Raw genomic sequence first — 18,780 nt, forward strand, 5'->3', positions numbered from 1 at the left:
TTTGAAGAATTCTGAAGAATAATAAAAATTGTCAAATATATATGACTATATCTATAACATCTCATAACTATACATATTAAGAATCACATAAATTTCCCATCCAAATGATCCAAGCCTAAGCTTAACTTCATCAATAGCCATTAAAATCGTCACGGAAGTTCTTCAAAGCACATTATAATCCCAAAAAAAAAGTTGATGCCGACAAGCTTTATCTATCCGAAGAAAAAAAAAGGCAATGACATACTGGCATTGATCTATTTTTCCCTTGAACAACTCAATAGACCGAGCCTCTAAAATATTTCTTTTGCCACCAAAGATGTTTATTATCTCTTGATATTTTATGTTAAAAAAATTCAAAAAAAAAAAATACCGCCAAAAAGCGCTCATTTAAAGCATTTATATTTCCATACTTCGCACATTTTTCTGTTTACATTTTTTTTTTTTTTTTTTGAGTCTTTATCGCAAAAGTAAAAGCTTTTTTTGTCACACTACAAATGTGTCCACGGTGTGTTATTCCTTTTCGGCAAATTAATCTGTCTTCTTATGAGGATTATTTAAACATAAAATGATAAAAATGTAAATACTATATAAGATTCGCATCCTCCTTTTTTTTTTTTACTCTTGTGTATAGAGTGAAGGAATTGGAATTTCTATTTATAGCCCCCCGCAATAATTCCAAAAAATTCTCTTCACATTTTCAAATTCTTTTTCTGTCTCACTTCGCGAAAAAAAAAAAAATTGGATTTAAAAATTCAAGTCTTTTATTTTTGTTTTTAAGCCAGAAATTCTTATGCATAAAAAAATCTTTTTTTTTTTGCTGCTTCATCACACAACACACAATCTGGTTGATTATAATGGCGCCAAAGAGTATTAAGTCAACATTCCAATATGTGACGAAAAAATTTCGGAGAGAGAAGATCCTGGTTTGATCAGAAGAATTTTGGTTGATGACTTTTTTGGCGCAATAATTTTTTATCTTTTTGGATGGCTGGCTGACAAAAAATATTTATTGCAGAATTTTTGTGTTTAGTGAATGACATTTAATAGAGGATGTGTGTAGTGTGTCTGTGGACGTGTGAATTACTGGAAATTTAAAACCTAATAATAAACTTGGCGTCGGTCCGGTGAATTATTTTTTTTTTTTCTGGAATATTTGTTGATTTTGATATGCAAGTCTTAAAAGCTTCTTATAATAATTATGGATTGGAATATAGGATGTCATCCCGGGGGTGATTATATAAGATCTTTTTGTTTTTTTTTTTTTTCTTTTTTATTTCGGTGACTTTCTGGTGCCAGATAACAAATGTGAATGTTCTGTTGCGGCTGAAAGTTTGATTCTCATGAAAAACTTGTTGTTATTTTTGGGAATTTTTTTTTATTTTTGGCGTCTGAACTGTTTGGTTAAGGATTAATGAGAGTGTTAAAGTCAAAGAGTCAATCTGGAGCTTAATATAGACGGATCCAATATTGATATATTTATGGATGGGAAAAACATGCTCATTTATTTACTTTAATTTTTTGATTTTTTTTTTTTTTGGAGAATTTTTATTTATTTTTTGATGGTGAAATTCGGGATTATTTACTTTTTAGGTAAGAGTGAGAATGATTCTATCTAGAGCTTATGATATGTATTACATTTTTGACTAGTAATGTGGCTTGTTGGCAGGTCAGGAACGTGGAATTTAACAGATGACAAAAGGACAAGAATTTCTAGATTACCCAATGATTGGAGTATTGAAAGAACAGACCTAAAAGTATCAATTTATCCCTAAAGAAGATCAAAACGAAAGCCTTAATTCAAAATCTATATTGATAAAAAAAAGCAAAACTTGATCCTACTTATCAATTGTATCAATTTTATTTGTAAATTTCAATACTTTAATAAATTGAAATAAATAAATTATTAATTAAAAGTTTCTGTTTCTGACAATTGCTGACATTGTCTTCTAGATTCTCATGTACTTATTTACTCCTTACTGAGATCATGCTATATTATGTGAAGCCTAGGTCACTACAAAATGTTTAACATCTGACTCTATTGCTGACCTTTTCACAAGGTTTGTTGCTTTTCGAACTCCAGGACGTCTTTTTCCTTGTGTATTCTATCCTAAGGTGGTGAAATACAATTGTTTTCCTGCCCACGAATTGACCCTTTCTGCTGGATTCTTATGTGCATATTGTTGTATTTGATTAGTTGTAAAGCTATTGTATGGACATCAAATTGCATCGCGATGTTGCTTGTCGTACTTAGAAGTAGGTTTTCAATTAGCCAAACAATTTTATTTGTAGATTAAACTGTAGATTATCAGATTGTATTATAGTAGTATTCGAGTGTGCTCACTGTTTTTAAGAGATACATTATCTAAGGTTCAACTCTCTGAGATCCCCAGAATTTAATGAATACCCTCAAAATTTCAAAGATTCCCTTAAAGTCTCGGTCTTGGTATCGTTTTCAGTATACGCCTGGAAAATTTGTCAAAAGCATGACTTCAGTATACCCTATTATATGTGTTGGACTTTAAAATCCAAGAAATAGTCCATGAAGTTCCACAACCTTGATCGACTTTAAAACAAAGTAAAAAAAATCCCGCAAAATAAAATTCTAAAAATATCCAGAACCCAGAAATATTTTAATTCGAAATACCAAGCACATCTTAGCAATTCCACTAAATTCCACTAAAATGTTGCATTCTCGTCAAGGTGATTCAAAAAACCCATCAACATTGGAATTTTAATTTCAATCTCTCCAAAATCCTTGTTTGCATCGTGCATTATAAAATGTATTCTATAAATAATCTTAACAGTCGGACAATCTGCGTCAATAAAACACTTAATGTGATCCCATAAACATGACAATAAAAATCACAAAAAAAAAAAAAAAAATAATTTTTAAGTCAAATAAAAGCTTAAAAGGAATTTCGTCTTGGGTGGAAAAACAGCCATAAATCAATATCGTCGCCGAAATTCTATTTACATTCTATTCTAGTTATGGCCATTTCCAATCAATATCTTAAGAAACCAAAAAAAAAAAAAAAAATTATGACAAGTCGGCAATAATAAAAGTTTTTATTGAGTAGCTCCGCTTGTCACCATTTATATCAGCTGTTTAAAAAGTATAAAGTGTCGGGGCGCTAGATATAAACTTAATATTTTTTTTTGCATAATCTCTAATTTATTTGATGGATATTATCAAAAATAATTTCGGTATTCCATTGATGATTGTGTCCGGCGTCATGGCTTATCATGAGGACTTGCAAAAAATACCAAAACATGTGACTGTTTTCATCAGAATTGAGCTACTGTCTCAACTATGTCTATTTTTACAAAGCAATAACCACGTGGTGTGTTGTGTGTGACACGAAAAAACAACCATAACCATTCTTACTAATTTTTTATTATTTTTGTTCAAGTCAAAACGAATTATTAAAATAGATAATCAATAGTTCATCAACATTGAGTCATCAACATACTCGTATTGACCAAAAAAATGAATAATAATCTGTGTAGAATCTTCTTTCAACGGATTTTTTGGGGAAAAAAATACGAGAAGCCAAGGTCGAGGCTGTTTTTTCATCTGCAATTCTTTTGTTTCTCTCTCACTCTGTTATTCTTGATGCTTAAATGTTATTCAAGTGATCTTGAAAATTTATATATATTTTTTTTCTTATTTGATGATAATAAGCTTCCAAGAAATGGAATTTCTACGTCGCAATATTTTCATATTTTTTGTTTTAATCAGTTTGAGACTTAAACAAGATTTTTCTTCTTGACCGAACCACCATGATCGAAATATACCCCCATGTGAGCCAGGATATAAATAGAATGAACGCTAAGGAATTTCCATCCATGATTTGGCGACCAAAAAAGATAAAAAATCTGAGATTTTTTTCTAGATAGAATTATGCAAATGATAAATTTCGAGAAAGGTGAAGTTGAGCAGACGAGAATCAGGAATGATGACTTTTTACAAATTTTGAGATTATTTTTTTATTGGTAAAATGATGAAATTACTTATAGTAATTAAGATATTCTGGATTTTTATTAGGGGTTCTTAAATGTGGATTTGATGTTAGAATAGGATGTTGTGTAATAGAGTTAAATGCTCGATTAATGATGAGTTCCTATTGATCCACTGAATCGTTGAGCGTAAGATGCTCGATTAAAATTGCCGATTAAGGATGCTCGACTTAGAAGCTGCAATTTTGAATTTTCTTACAAATTTTTCATTTGTATTGCATGAAAATTGCTGTAATTGATCGCCGACAAGCAGTATCTAACGGTCTAGTCGGCAATTGACTGCTAGATTCAACTTTAGACGTTCTCTTAGCAATAAGGTCATATTTAGGGATAGAATCAGCTTTAGATGCTGAAGATCACACTATATATCTGTAGTTCCTTCTTCTGTAAGGACGTTGACTCGATATCCAACACATTTAGAATCAAATATAGCAATCAAAATTCCATATAAGCCTAATTTCAATATCCGTTCTCAAAATCTTAGAATATCGTTGATAACAGGCTATTTATCTTAACTGACAAAGCTTAGCCATTAGGCCTATCAGGATAGAGACAAAATAATAAATCAACATAAAAGACACCTTAATTTCACCATAAAAGCTAATTTAAAGCACATTCTCATCAAGCCAAAAGATCAGATCTACAGCATGCCATTTAAGCATCAAACCAACAAAAAACTCAAATTAAAACTCATGCCACATAAAGTCATGATCTATATAACCAATAACAACCACGCATTATCACAGATGTGATCTTGGAATTCCCTTTTTATTGGGTAAAACCTCAATAATCAAAACATTTTGTCACAGCATGATTATTGATTTAATTTGAATTTTAATCGACAACACCGATGACAATCTTGATTTTTTTTAAAATTGTTTGTTTATGGAATATTTTTACAGTAGCTAATAGTAAAAATCATGATAATTAACACTTGATAGTTATCTGATTCTGTAGCTGACTGTGTCGTATGTTTGTTGAATAGTGATTAATATTGTATCTTACTTACTTACTTACTGGAACCATGCTCCGATTTGGAGCCTAGGTTATTACAAAAGGTTATTACAAATTATTACATCTAACTCTGTTACTGGTTACAAATATTGTATCTAAGGATCGTTAATGAAGGTAATAATAAACAAAATAAGCAAGTACAACTCGAATATGTACGTTACACTGAACTGTGACTTGTGTGTCATTTCATGTTCTGAAAAAGTTACCAAATAATTTTGTCTGAATAACAGAAGACGTCCTTATTGAGGCCCAAACACGGTTCCTGTCAAAAATTCAGCAATTGTTAGAGTTCGTCCAGGAACCAAAGACCCGCATGTCCAGCTGTTTAAATGCGCGGATCTGCAGTTTTAGACTATACCAGATAGTTCATCTAAAGCTGCGAATCCGTAGTTTAAGAAGAACAATAGTAAACAATGAACATTTAAGATCCAGGACATAGAAACACGTGTCTGTCCTGTTCAAACAAGCGGAACTCTTCTTCCATCAATCTTTCCGGATATACAACTTTAGATCCTTCTAGAACAATTTTTCTTATTTTTAATATTTAATCCCAGTCAGAACACCAAAGAAGCTTCAACGATCAAGCTTAATGTGAAACGCATTAAAATTGCCACGCAAATTGCCGCACAGGCTCAAACAAACATTTTGACAGTATCCAATTTTATTACCCTTAATCCCAAAACTTATAACACCGATTTAGACATCAAAAAAATACAGAAAAATTTATCAAAAATAGGTGCCGAACATCCTGTCTTTAAGATTAAAGCTATTCATCTTTGACCGCTGTTTACATTTTTATAATCTTTATTATTGAAATTTTTTTTGTAAACAAAGGAAAAAAAGCCGGCAATAATTTATGATTGTAAACAGTTTACAGCACGACTAATCCACATTTTTTTTTGCGTCACATGACAGACTTTTAAAGCTTCAAAAATGTCAAATAATCGACACAACAAAAAAAAAAAATCTCTCCTTTTATGCCCCTAACTAAGTTCCAATGCTAAATATAGAATAACACAAGAATTCTATGCATCTTCTGTCTCTGTCTTAAACATTTAATTCCGGTTTGATCTGCTCTTCTTATTGCTCATCGCAATAACATGTGTCAGTTGTTACCAAATATATATGTTTGAACACTAAACTTGTTCCGTCCCCGAACAAGAATTTATAAGAATTCTCTGATAAATCTAGACATTTCTCTCCTCGCGATTCTTCTGTTTTTCTTCTTCCTTTCGTGTTTACAGTTTTGTTGTTTCCACCAAAAAAAAAAAAAAGAAGAGAAGATGAAAAAAAAAAGCACAAGAAGAAAAAATCCTCGCTTACGTATTGGAATAATATATAAAAGAGATGTGAAGCTTCATCGATTCAATCAGTTTTTGAAAGTTTTTTGAAATCATCAGATCGTTAATAAGTTTTTATAACTTTTTATATATTTTTGCTTGTGCAAATTTTTTAACACTTTATTTGAAAGAAAAATTATTAAATTTTGTGAAAAAAAGAAACAATTTTTTGTGAATAAAACAGAAAAAAAGATAAAAAAGACAATTTTAAGTGAGCCAAAAAGTTAATCAACAAGTGAAGTTCTAGTTGAAAATTATTCTGAGTCTAAACAGTTGTTGAAAATATAATCAAAATGCAGTTACCAATTTTTGCTACCATTGTTGTGAGTATTTTTATTTAAATTTCTTTTGTTTTTGTTTTGAATATTTTGGTTTGTTTTGGGAAAATTTTCTTGAAAGAGGAATGGTTTGTTGTGAATTTTGGAAAGTGATTGGTTAATTTGGTTCAAACATAACCAATAAAACTTAGAATATTAGTCAAATAATGAATTTAATTGAGAATTTAAAAAACTGAAATTAAGAAATTTGAGTGAGTTTTTCATAAGATTTGTGCAGTTTTATTGATTTTAAGATCAAATTATCGAAGAAATTTGATCAATTTTGAACTGAATTTTGACTCAGAAAATTCTAATTTGAAGACTTTCAAATCTTTAAAGAATTTAAAATTTTCAAAATCATCCTAAACCAACAAAATGCTAGAATATTGATCAATTATCAATATCAAGAATTGATCACTGTAAATTAGAGTAAATCACTTAAAAAAAAAAGAAAATTTCAGTCAAATTGATAGAAAATTAAGTTTTTAACTTTAAACAATTTAAATATTCTGAAAATTATAGTTCTAGATTAAGAAAAATTTGATAAATACGTAAATAGAATCTAAATAAAATGCAAAAGTGTAAATCCTTCAAATCAGTTTTGAGTCAAAAATATTCGATTTCATATTCAAATTTGAAATATAAAATATTTGCTTTAATGATTTTCATTAGATTTATTGAACTAATATTCTGCTCATTAAAAGATAGAAGTTCAAAATTCCAAACTATTTTGATAAAATTAATTCAAATGATATTAGAGAATATTTTCAAACTTAAAGAAAGGATTGATTTTAAAATAAAGAAATTTTTCAAATGAAATCTTCAAATATTGACAAATTTCATATTATTGTCAATATATTTAGAATTTCTTAGTCTGAAAAACTAGTGTAATTTCAAATTTGAATTGAAATTTACAAGAATTTTTAGAATTTTAAAAGAATTTGTTTGATTTCTAATTTGAAAAACTCTTTAAATGATTCAATAAATCTAGAATTTTTCAAAATTTACAACAAAAAAATTCAATTTTTCACCAATTTTCTCATTAAATTCTCCATTTATTGCCCCAAAATATCCAAAAACTTCACCTTAAAATCACTCAAACTTCCTACTTATCCCAATTTTATAAACATTCTCGAACAAACTAAAAGAAATGCAATCATAATTCCCAAAAATTATCAAGATCCTATTAACCGCGACTCTTAGCGCCATCAGATTAAGTCACAGACATTCAAATGACGCTCATATCATTTTACAAAAATCATCGGGAATTTTATTGTCCAAACTTAGAAATTTTTTTCAAGTCATTTATTAGCCATAAAAATCAAGCAAAAATCTCAAACAAAAATAACTTTATTAAATACAAGACGAAAATAGCCTCCTCACTAGTTCCGTAATGTGCATGAAGATTCTGCATAAATTTAAAAATTTAGTTCTTTTGCATTTAACATTGTGTGCTTCGAACGGATATTCTAATGACTTTTTGTTGGACATCGTCTTTTATATTCATTCATAAATAATTTTTTCAAGAGTATCGATCCGGATTTTTGTGTATAGTTCATTATGCAAGTTTTGTTTTGAAGATGAGAGTCGAAAATTTGAATATTTAATAGTTCTTGAAATGATCTTTTTGGTATGAGGTAGTTTGAAGTGGATGCGATTGGACTAATTTGGGTATTTTTTGTTGAGTTTAGCCTTGACAGTTTTGCGTTGGATTTTGCTGAGTCATAAATTGACATTTTTTTTGGGGGTCACTATGAGTAATTTTGGTACTAATTTCCAATATTTTATTTCTAATTCTAGCTCTTGGCCATCTTCCACTTCTCATACTTGGAAGCACATCCATATCACGACAAAATCCAACTTCTTGATCGTAAATTCCGTACCCGAGTTGCACAACAAGACACTGCCTTCACATTCAGTGCATCTCAAGATGGTGTTGAATTAGGATGTTGGGGATATATCAAGGACGGTCGTCCATTCAAAATGTATTATGTCTATGACATGAAAGATTACCGCTTTATCACAACAACAATGAGATTCCAAGTTCATCCACCAAATGGCAAGAAACGGTAAGAATAATATTGAGTCACAAATTCCTTAAGATTGTCACTAACAAGTTCCATTTTTTCACAGCTTTGCCATCTTGACACCAAAAGGAAAGGCCGATAAAGAAAAGACGACAAGTGACGTTCTCAGGTATCCCGAAGAGTGTCTCTAAATATATATCCATAAATATGACACATTCCCATCATTCACACATCCTCCCTCCTCCTCCTTTCCATTGATACATTATGCTGATTAATTTATGTTAGAAATAATTTTTAAGTAAACGACATGAAGTTAAGAAGATGAAGAAAAAAATAAGAGAAACGGTACTGAATATTTTGAAAAGATTTAAAAAAAAAAAGTGAAAAAAAGACACAAAAAAAAATTTAATAATTTACATCCAACTTCTCGCTCAACGTGATATTTTTTTAATACATATTATTATTATTATTATTATTTTTTGTTTGTTATAATAATTCTCTCTCGATTGTCAATCCATGAGGTATGAATAATCAGGCAATTAATTTATGGCTAAACAAAATGTGCTGAAAAATAGCCATGCAAAGCATTTTAGCAGTATTTTGATGATTATTCATAGTTTAATTTAATACTTTTTTTTTGTTATATGGCGTTGGGCATGAAGAAGATATACGAAATACTTAAATGCCATTCAAATCGGTCAAATACACGAAAATAGACACAATTCTTGATCCGTGTTTCTTAATTTAGAAAAACACATTCGATAATAACGGATGAAGATTCCAATCTTTTTTTCTTTGTTGTTGTTGTGTCCAGACTGAATTATTGATAAAACAACTTTATAATCCCAGTTTGACATTAATCAGTCTAATGATTAATATGTCTGCTGAGATTATGGCCAATATGAAGAAGAATATCTAAGAATAGCAAAAGAATCTGTCGAAAGAGAATATATTAAAAAAAACGCATTTGATTAGTTATGTAAGAGAGAAGTTATAGGTTTAAGGAATAAGAATCAAAAAAAGCTTGAAAAAAAATCTTAAATATATTTATTGTCACAATTTTTAAAAATGAAATGAATTGTTTTGATTTATTTTGATGATTTTGATGCTTTCAGGTGCTATAAGCTTGCTTTACAGATCAATAGTGATTCATAGCCTTCGTTGAATAGTTTCTGAACCTTAAAAATCCACAAAACATCACAAAAAACACTAAAATTCCCAAAAACACCTTCAAAACATTGAAAATTCAAATCTAACGGCTCTCAGAAATTCAAATTTTTCACCTCACATTTTCTGCATCACCAAAACTCTGCATCATTAATCAGTAAACAAAACCACGTTGATCATTTAACAAAAACATAAAAACAGTTAATTAAGTCAATAAATCATCCAATTTCAACTTAGTCATTTCAACAGCTCACTTATCACCAGACAGGAAGCTAGTGCAACTAATTTGAATTTAAGTCTAACACTTCTGATAATTTTAAAAAATGAATAAATTTATTAGATTAATATTTTAAAAAATATGTGCCAAAAGATTCATTTCCATCGGTCGTACGGCGTCTAACATCTTCGCTAAACATGGTAAGCTATGCTTTATATTTTGATTGTCTTCCTCAATATTGTGTATAAGTGAATTAATTTGCTACTTTAAACTAATTAATAAGCATGATTAATCATTTGGAATTTATAAATTTTAAATATTTTTTTTTTTTTTTGTTGCGAATTTTTGAATAAAAGACAATAAAAAAATCATCGAAATGAAGCACCAATAGTGACATTATTATCGAATTTCAAGGTCAGCATCGATAGAGTTTTTTGGTCTATAATGTCGAAAATATTTAAGCTACCCATATGTTTAATCTAGTCCAGTGGTGGGCAACCTGTGTGTTGTGGTACACCTTGGAACTGAAATCGCACACAGCGTACGGTTCATAGCATTTTTGGCGGGAAACTAGTGTCCCGCGGCACAAAGGTTGTCCACCTCGATCTACTCACTCGTGCCTCTAGTAAACTCGTCTCATTTCATCTTTATTGATGATTTTTTAAACGACCAACTCGCAGTTTCTTTTATTATTATCAAATATTTGTGCCAAAATTATGGAATCCTCTAATGCTAATTAATATTCAATAAATTCCATGTCAACATCTCTTAATGTCGCTTCCAAAATATTAATGCTGATTATCGCATGCTCTATATTACTTAATGGAAAATTATCACATCAAAAAAATATGTTCAAGTGAAATATTAATGCTGAAAAGATGAAAAGAGAGACAAAAAATTACCAAACGGAGATTAAAAGTCATTTCATTTTTCGGTGGCGTTGCTTTTACTTTTTTTGAGGTCATTTTTATGTTTGAGAATGAAGAGGAAATATGTATAAGTGACAAGTTGAAGATGATGGGTATGTTTTGGATTTTTTGGTTTGGGAAGCATTTAGGTAATTTTGATTTTTTGTCATTTAGATACTGGTAAATTTGAATTTTTGAAGTAATATCTCGACTGTTGGAAATAGATGAATTTTGAAGATTTTAAAGCTTATTTCGATAAATTCGAAATTAGATCAGAATAATCCGTAGTTTATTCCAAAAATTCTAAATTACTTTCGAATTTTCGAAGGAAATTTCGAAAACTTCGAACTTAAATCCTAAATATTCGAATTTCCTTTCGAAAAATTCAAACTTAATTCCGAAAAATTCAAATTTAATTTCGAAAATTCGAATTTTATTCCGAAAAATACTAAATTACTTTCGAAAAAGTCGAAGTCAATTTAGAAAATTTGAAATAATTTTCGAAAAATTTCGACTATTTCAAACTGAAGAATTTGCTTGGAATTTGAACAAAATTTAGAATTTAGACTTATCATTGCAGAAAATCATCCGAAAATCACAAGTGGAGTCAGGTTGGCATCAGGTCAGTTTGATACCTTATTTGGCCTAGATTGCGCACCAAGTCGGCACGAGGTCATCGACCCAAAAAGACAAAGAACATCCTCATGAGTATCGGACTATATTGAGCGTACTTACAACTTAGTTTATATTAATTAAATATTCCCATATCCGACTTTTGAGATTGCAAAAAATCACGCGGTAGGCCAAAGAACTAATGGAAAGAAGCTGTCGATAGAGAAAGTATCTCACTAGGAATTGATAACTGGCAAGCGGTAGCCAGCGATAAACAAGCTTCAGGCGTCGACTGAAGAAGGCCATGGCTCACAATTGATCTGTTCGACTAACTAAAGTGAGTATGCTAATTGTCAGTAAGATCAAAAGGCTATATTTTGGGTTATTTGGCCTCACGTGTCATCCGGGTAAGCTATTTTTGAACTAACATATTTGAATAATGTCAATAACTGTATAACAAAGTCAAGGTCGAACTATAACATTTGTTATTTATTTATATTCATCTTTGAATGCTTAGAAGAATTAATGATAAAAACTTGATTTTAACAGATTTTAATAATTTTGGTAGCGACCAGTATAGACTATGCAGTTCATTGTAGATAGCAAATTGGAGAATTTTGTATACTGAGAGCAAGTGAGAAGAGAAGAGTGTGGGCTGGATCTTATCCTGAATTGTGGAGTGTTGTGCCGGTTACCTAAGAAATTATCGAGTATAATGAGTAAATTGTGCGACAGACCTGCATTGAGTAAATTACAGTTTAGATTGAGGATCACTTCTCTGAGCCGCGTTTTCACTGCATACAATTCGAAAAAGGACAGGTTGAAAAGTTTCTCCTGCCGAGTATCGAACCCACGATCTCTTGATCGGTAATACAATAAGTATGTAACGAAGGACGAAACCATTCCTCCATCGATCCACTTCGACTCACAAATATGTATTAACTGCCAGGCTCATAATAATCTCAGAACCTAACTCACCCAATCTGCATCAAAACTGCTCATCATTCACGATCCATCAAATCACAATCCGTAATAAGTATGTAAGTAAGCAAATAAGCATGAAAAAAAGAAGGAATTAATAATTGAAAAGAATAAAGTAAGAGAGCAGAAATCACCAAAGCAAATTTCCTGTCACTTTCAATTTTTCACAGATGATGGTTCGTAAAAAAATAAGTACAAAGAAGATGCTACCAAAGAAATGGACATGCAAATGTAAATTTATGTGGATTTAAAATATTTTTTTTTTAGAATTGAGCATTAAGTGGCTGTAGGAAATACAATATAATAATTCTATTGGCATGTTTATGTTGCTGGCGTTTATTCTTTTGTTTTTTCCCGCACCCTCAATTATCGTGCTGCTGTGTTGTAAGCATAAATATCTCATAAGAAAATGGAAGAATCGCGATATAAAAAAAAAATCCACCAGAAATGAATTTAATCTATCTCTTCAGTTGGCTTGATAATAACAACGAAAAAAAAAATCCATTGAATATTTTTTGGTGTAATTTTTGAAGAGGGAGAAGTTGGGATGTCCGCAATTTGTTTGGCTGGCTGATTGTCTGATGAGAAGAAACTTCCTTTTGTGAAGTATAAGATTGCATACAAAATTACCTCAAAAAATGGAAACTTTCTCTTGTGAAGTATAAAATTTCAAACAAAATTTTTCAAAAAATGGAAACTTCCTTTTGTGAAGTATAAGATTGCATACAAAATTACCTCAAAAAATGGAAACTTTCTCTTGTGAAGTATTGTAATTTCATACCAAATTCAATAGATTGGAAACTTTCTCTTGTTAATTATAAAATTTCATACAAAATTCTTCAAAAATGGAAGCTTCCTCTTGTGAAGTATATCATTCAAAATTCTTCAAAAAATGGAAACTTTCTCTTGTGAAGTATAAGATTTCATCAAAACAAAAATGGAACTTTTCTCTTGTAAAGTATGTGATTTAATACAAAATTGGAATCCTCTTGTGAAGTATAAGATTTCATACAAAAAGTCTTTAAAAATTGGAAACTTCCTTTTGTGAAGTATAAGATTGCATACAAAATTACCTCAAAAAATGGAAACTTTCTCTTGTGAAGTATAAGATTTCATACAAAATTCAATAGACATGTTTAAGCTGTATTAAGCCTCTAACTTGCCCAAACTTTACAACCGACTCTTATTTCCTTTGAAATAATATTTTTGTTGTGCTGCATTTCATTCCATTTCCACAAATTATTTTCTTGTTGTAGTGTTTTTGAAAGAAAAAAAAAGAAGAAAAAAAAAAGTTAATAATAATAAGATTCCTTTCTTCATTCCGCTTCTTACCCATCTTCCACTGCTACTTATTCATTCATTCATTGCGTTTGATAAAAAAAAATATATATCCGAAAGAGAATAAAAAAAGCAACCGAGAGGTATATCCTGTGTCATCGTGAATAATTAATTTGCTTTTGCAATATTTCTTTCTTTCGATGGAAAATGATTTCTTGCGGTTCCGTTGATTCCTCATTGTTGCCATTCTCACCCTAAAGAAAAAAGTTTTACAGTTTTTTTTTCTTTCTTTCCATTAAAGAATTTATGGCCATGAGCTAATTATATTTAAAAATGTATTCACATTGGATGCTCTTTGGTCTGAGTTTTGTTGATGGATGGTTGAGTTGAGGGCGGTGTTGGATGGGATGTTGTCTGACTGGCTGTGATTATGGGCTGGAATTTGGATCTGGGTAAAAAAGGAGATGAAATCAATTTTTAAATTTAAAAAAGTAAATTTACGGTTCTACACTACTAAATCATTTTTGGAATCGATGGGATTTGAACCCACGTCAGTTTGAAGTGGATAGTATAAATCCAATTCAGACATTTCTTATCTTGGTCAAACATGTGACAATAACTCAATATAAGTAAAATCCCCAAAAAAATGCGCTCAACATCCTCAAATCCTCATCGAACATCCAACAAACATGCAAAAAATGGAAAGTTTTTTCGAGAATCTTCCTTATAGCTCTTAGCTCTCTTGAAAAAAATCAAGCATGAGTCCATTCCATTTAAATGCAAAGAGAGAATGAGTGAAGAGTAAAGTAAAGCATCAAAACTGTTTGCAAATCCATAAAAAAAAAATCTTATCCATCCACGAACCTCAAGAGAATGAAAATTCATCACAAACACAAAAAGGAAGGCAACAAAAAAAATATTCACCGTATATTCTTGTATCGATAGCGTCCTAATTAAAAATTAAGATATATAACGTCTCTTCATTATTTATGAGGTCGACGATGAGATGGAATAAAGCGAAGTCATGACATCGTGATAAAGAATGAACGGAAAGAAAAATAAACAGGAAAAAAAAAATCCCAGAAGGACATTTGGGAGGGATTGGATGAGAATAAGGATTTCTTTATGCATTCAGTTGTTGATATTTCGAATGAATATGCTTTAAAACGGAGTAGATGGATGGATTTTCTCATTTATTTTTTGATAGCTGTTTTGAAGTGTCGTAAATGATTGAAGTTTTTTATGGTCGAAAATTGTATGAAAGTTGGTGGATTAAAAGTGTGCTAATTGCAGTTGGTACAGAAAATGAGTGCTGGTAGGGGTTATTCATATATAATTCATTTTAGAAAAGGTTTTGCTATTTTGCTTCTTGTGGTAGTAACCCGGAAGAAGAACTTTCTGGATTTTAGATTAAGTAGAGTCATATCTCAATGTTTCTGATGTTGTAATTTGTCTTGTATCTATACTTTCAACCCTGTTCTATTGTTTGTTATATGGTCTAGTAGCTCTTGTTGCTGCTTTTCTCGTAAAACTTAATGTCTCCGCCTCGTTTCTAAGGCCAACATTGCCCAGAACTCCATCTTAGTCTTGATTAAACAATTTAAGTATCTTAAATTCCGATAAAGTGCTAATTAGATAATGCTAGGACTTGATACAGAAAACCATCGGAAAGTCGAACAATTTACTACTTGCGATGCAAATCAATTGTAAACCATAGACTCTTATAGATGGCTCTTTTGCTGACTTCCGTCTGTCAATCACTAATACCCAGAACAATACTGTTTCTATTCTTGGTCTCGAACCCGTGACTTCGGAGATTCTAATTTGACGTCTCGCTGATTACTCTTAAGATGCATTTAATAGTCCAATTTAAATTGACGGAAGAGTGACGTAATGTTCATGACACTGGTTTTATCAGTACAACAGACATAAGTTTCCGAGTGGACAATAATAAGTATAGCTAATTGGTTGAGTAAATGTCCAGTTGATGATCAGTTTTAACATATTTCTGTACATTCGGAGTTTGAACTTGTTAGCAGATTGGGTAAGAATAGTTACAACTGATTTCAACAATTACGGCTTAATTTTAGTCGCGTACATCCCAATATCCAATTTATTTTCAAAAAACCCCAACCAGCTCGTATAAATCTGCAAATTCCATCAGCATAGCAAAAAGAAAATCTGACAAAAATCCTCTTTGGATGACTTCTTTAAATTTTTCCTTTCATCTGCTGTGTCCTTATCCACGTCCACGACAAGAAAAATAGAAAAAATAGAAGAACAGATTACGTGGATTCACCAAACAGAAGAAAATATGATTTTTCTCAACGAATAATCAGACAATCTTGTTGGTTCTGTTTTGTCTTTTCTTTGGTTCAGGCAAAATTAATTGTTAAGGTTGACAAAGAACAATAATAATGCGCTAAAGAATGCGATTTACCATTCAGAATGTGGGTGAAAACATAAAGAAGACAAGCAGCACAAAAAAGAACTGATAAGATTTTTCTCCAATCCAGTAAAATTTTCCACGCAAGCATAAACCACGACATTTTTCCTTTTCTGTTGAAAGCACAGCGGCAAAAGGAACAAAAAAAAAATAAAAATTAATTTAAATGAAAAAATAATCACGAAAGAAAGATGAAGAAAACGTCGCCGGTATTATCAAGATCGCGGAACATATGAAATGCAAAATACAAAGTCTTTATGCCTGTCAACAGCGATTTTACGCGAGACTTAATCATCTTCTTATCATTTCGTTTTTTTGCTCCTCTCGTGTGTCATAAAAAAATTTAAAATTATTATTATTATTTTTGCATCTTTATGGTCTCATTGCTGAATTATCATGGATGTATGGATGTTGTCTCTTTGATGTTATAGCGGTTTGAGATGCTAGATCAGATCTGGGCAACCTTTGATTCTTCGCAGCACATCTTGATGGTAAGCTCCGACCAAAACCATACACGACGTACGGTTCACGACACTTCCAATCATTTTTAGCAGCACTTTAGTGTTCCGCGGCACACAGGTTGCCCACCATTATCCTAAATGATGAAAAATGGTGCAAATTATCTTACGAATTTTCGGCATTGTTTTGATTTCTTTCTTTTTTTGTAAGCTTTTAAGCTTGTCTAACACTATTGAGTGCTTGAAATTCCTCGTCGGTAAATGCAATGTGGGTGGTAAGTCTATTTTTGTGACTTAATATTTTTTAATAGAAAACAACAATCACTTAATCTTTATTGCGTTTTGATTTGATATATTTTATTGCTATGGAATATTTAAGTATTGAATAAAGTGAGAGACTGTTTTGTGTTTTGAATATGACATCAAAAGCTAGGTCGACGATTAAGATAGCAGCGAGGAAAAAGAAGCAGTTGGCCCGAATATCAGAAGTCGGTTAGTAGATCTAAAATCCGGTAACAGAATGGTGTGACTATGACTTGATGCCTGATTCTATTTGAATAGGATTCTATTCGGTCGGCTTGAGCAGCACAGACCAGATTGACACTGACTTGGCGTCGGATTCTATTTGAACAGGATTCTATTCGGCAGGATTGAGCAGCACAGACCTGAATGACTCTGACATGGCATCAGACTCTATTTATGCACGATTCTATCAAATTGAACCAAGATCCGTAAAGCTTGATTAGCACAAAACAGCGTAACTCTGACTTGGATCCGGATTCGGACTTACACTTAAATCCGGTAAGAAGTCAGAGTCACATGAATTTTTGATCGGTTTATACCATTTATTTGCATAAGAAATAGCAAATCAATCATCTATTCTAACAATATAAGTCAATCCAAGACGAGATTCTTGTATCTTGTAAGTTCTATTGTATTTTCGCTGTTCAAGCCTACAAACTTAATCTAAACTAAGACATCGTCTAGTCAGAAACCTCACAATCTTGATTAAAATTCTCAATCAATCAAGATATTAATTTTATGCCTCATCCCATATTGATTACCTCGACCAAAAAATCATCAACCATGCCAATTCAGCTACCAAATCACATTAATCTTTCTTTAATACAACTTAATTCACGCCTTATTCAATCAATATGTAAACGATATGCTGTCTAGGCATGAAATCATATCACTTAATACCAAATGAACCTATTACCATTTACGGGATTACGCACGTGTGAATGATTATAACGGAAATAATGTCAAACAAACCATTAAGCTTCTTAAACAATCAATAGATCATCATTAGACATTTTGAGTGTTTATTTGACTTGTGTTTGAAGAGTGCACGAGTTAAGTTAGTGATGACAACTATTTCGTCACGTCTGCCTTGTTATTGATTTAGAATATTATTTTAAGGTATGTGGATTAGTTTGATTCTGTTGAAGAAATTTGAGACTCTCATTGCTTTGACATTCTTTAGATCCGAATCTAGAAAAAATGAATAACAGAATTTTGTCTCCAAATAACCAACCCAAAAACTTCATCGAATTAAGAATTATTGCCCATATTAACAAATAATCTGGCGCCTGAACACAAATTCCATTTGAAAATAATATCTGACTCACTCAATTCCTCTTTAAAAACAAATCTCAACCTTAATAATAAAAATAAAATTCGATTCCGGCATCTGAAAAAGAAAATATTTTCATTGCAATTTGCCAAAAAATATTGACTCAAAAACTTTTGTTAAGAGCTGAGCAAAAACAGCAAATTTCCAAGAAAAGCACTCGATAGAATGTTCTGAATGTCAAACATCAAATAATCTTTTTGCCAAATATTTGAATTTTTTCAATAATTGGGCGCTTCTTTGTGTTGTTTGATATTTGTCAAAGAATATTCCAATTGTTCTACAATGAATCATTGGCGAAACGTGTTGCAAACAAATGTGGAATTTATGGTGTTTGCATTTAAGTTTTTGATCCAATAAAAGTT

General features: G+C 31.0%; 1 protein-coding gene across 1 annotated transcript; it reads left to right on the forward strand.

The window, feature by feature from the left end:
- The first annotated feature begins 6,463 nt into the window (after window positions 1-6,463).
- On the forward strand, window positions 6,464-9,789 carry LOC139091627 (uncharacterized). Its single transcript, XM_070641777.1, has 3 exons — window positions 6,464-6,694; window positions 8,489-8,757; window positions 8,822-9,789. The coding sequence occupies exons 1-3, from the start codon at window positions 6,665-6,667 to the stop codon at window positions 8,904-8,906; spliced, it is 384 nt and encodes a 127-aa protein (XP_070497878.1). The 5' UTR covers window positions 6,464-6,664; the 3' UTR covers window positions 8,907-9,789.
- Window positions 9,790-18,780: the final 8,991 nt, after the last annotated feature.

This window comes from Chironomus tepperi, unplaced genomic scaffold (genome assembly GCF_022539635.2).
Source record: "Chironomus tepperi strain 1889 unplaced genomic scaffold, CSIRO-AGI_Ctep_v1 contig_257, whole genome shotgun sequence".
Classification (NCBI taxonomy): domain Eukaryota; kingdom Metazoa; phylum Arthropoda; class Insecta; order Diptera; family Chironomidae; genus Chironomus; species Chironomus tepperi.

Coding starts and splice junctions, on each gene's coding strand:
- LOC139091627 (XM_070641777.1), top strand. CDS start 6,665: ATGCAGTTACCAATTTTTGCTACCATTGTT. Junction 6,695..8,488: donor CAATTTTTGCTACCATTGTT/GTGAGTATTTTT, acceptor TTCTAATTCTAG/CTCTTGGCCATCTTCCACTT. Junction 8,758..8,821: donor CCACCAAATGGCAAGAAACG/GTAAGAATAATA, acceptor ATTTTTTCACAG/CTTTGCCATCTTGACACCAA.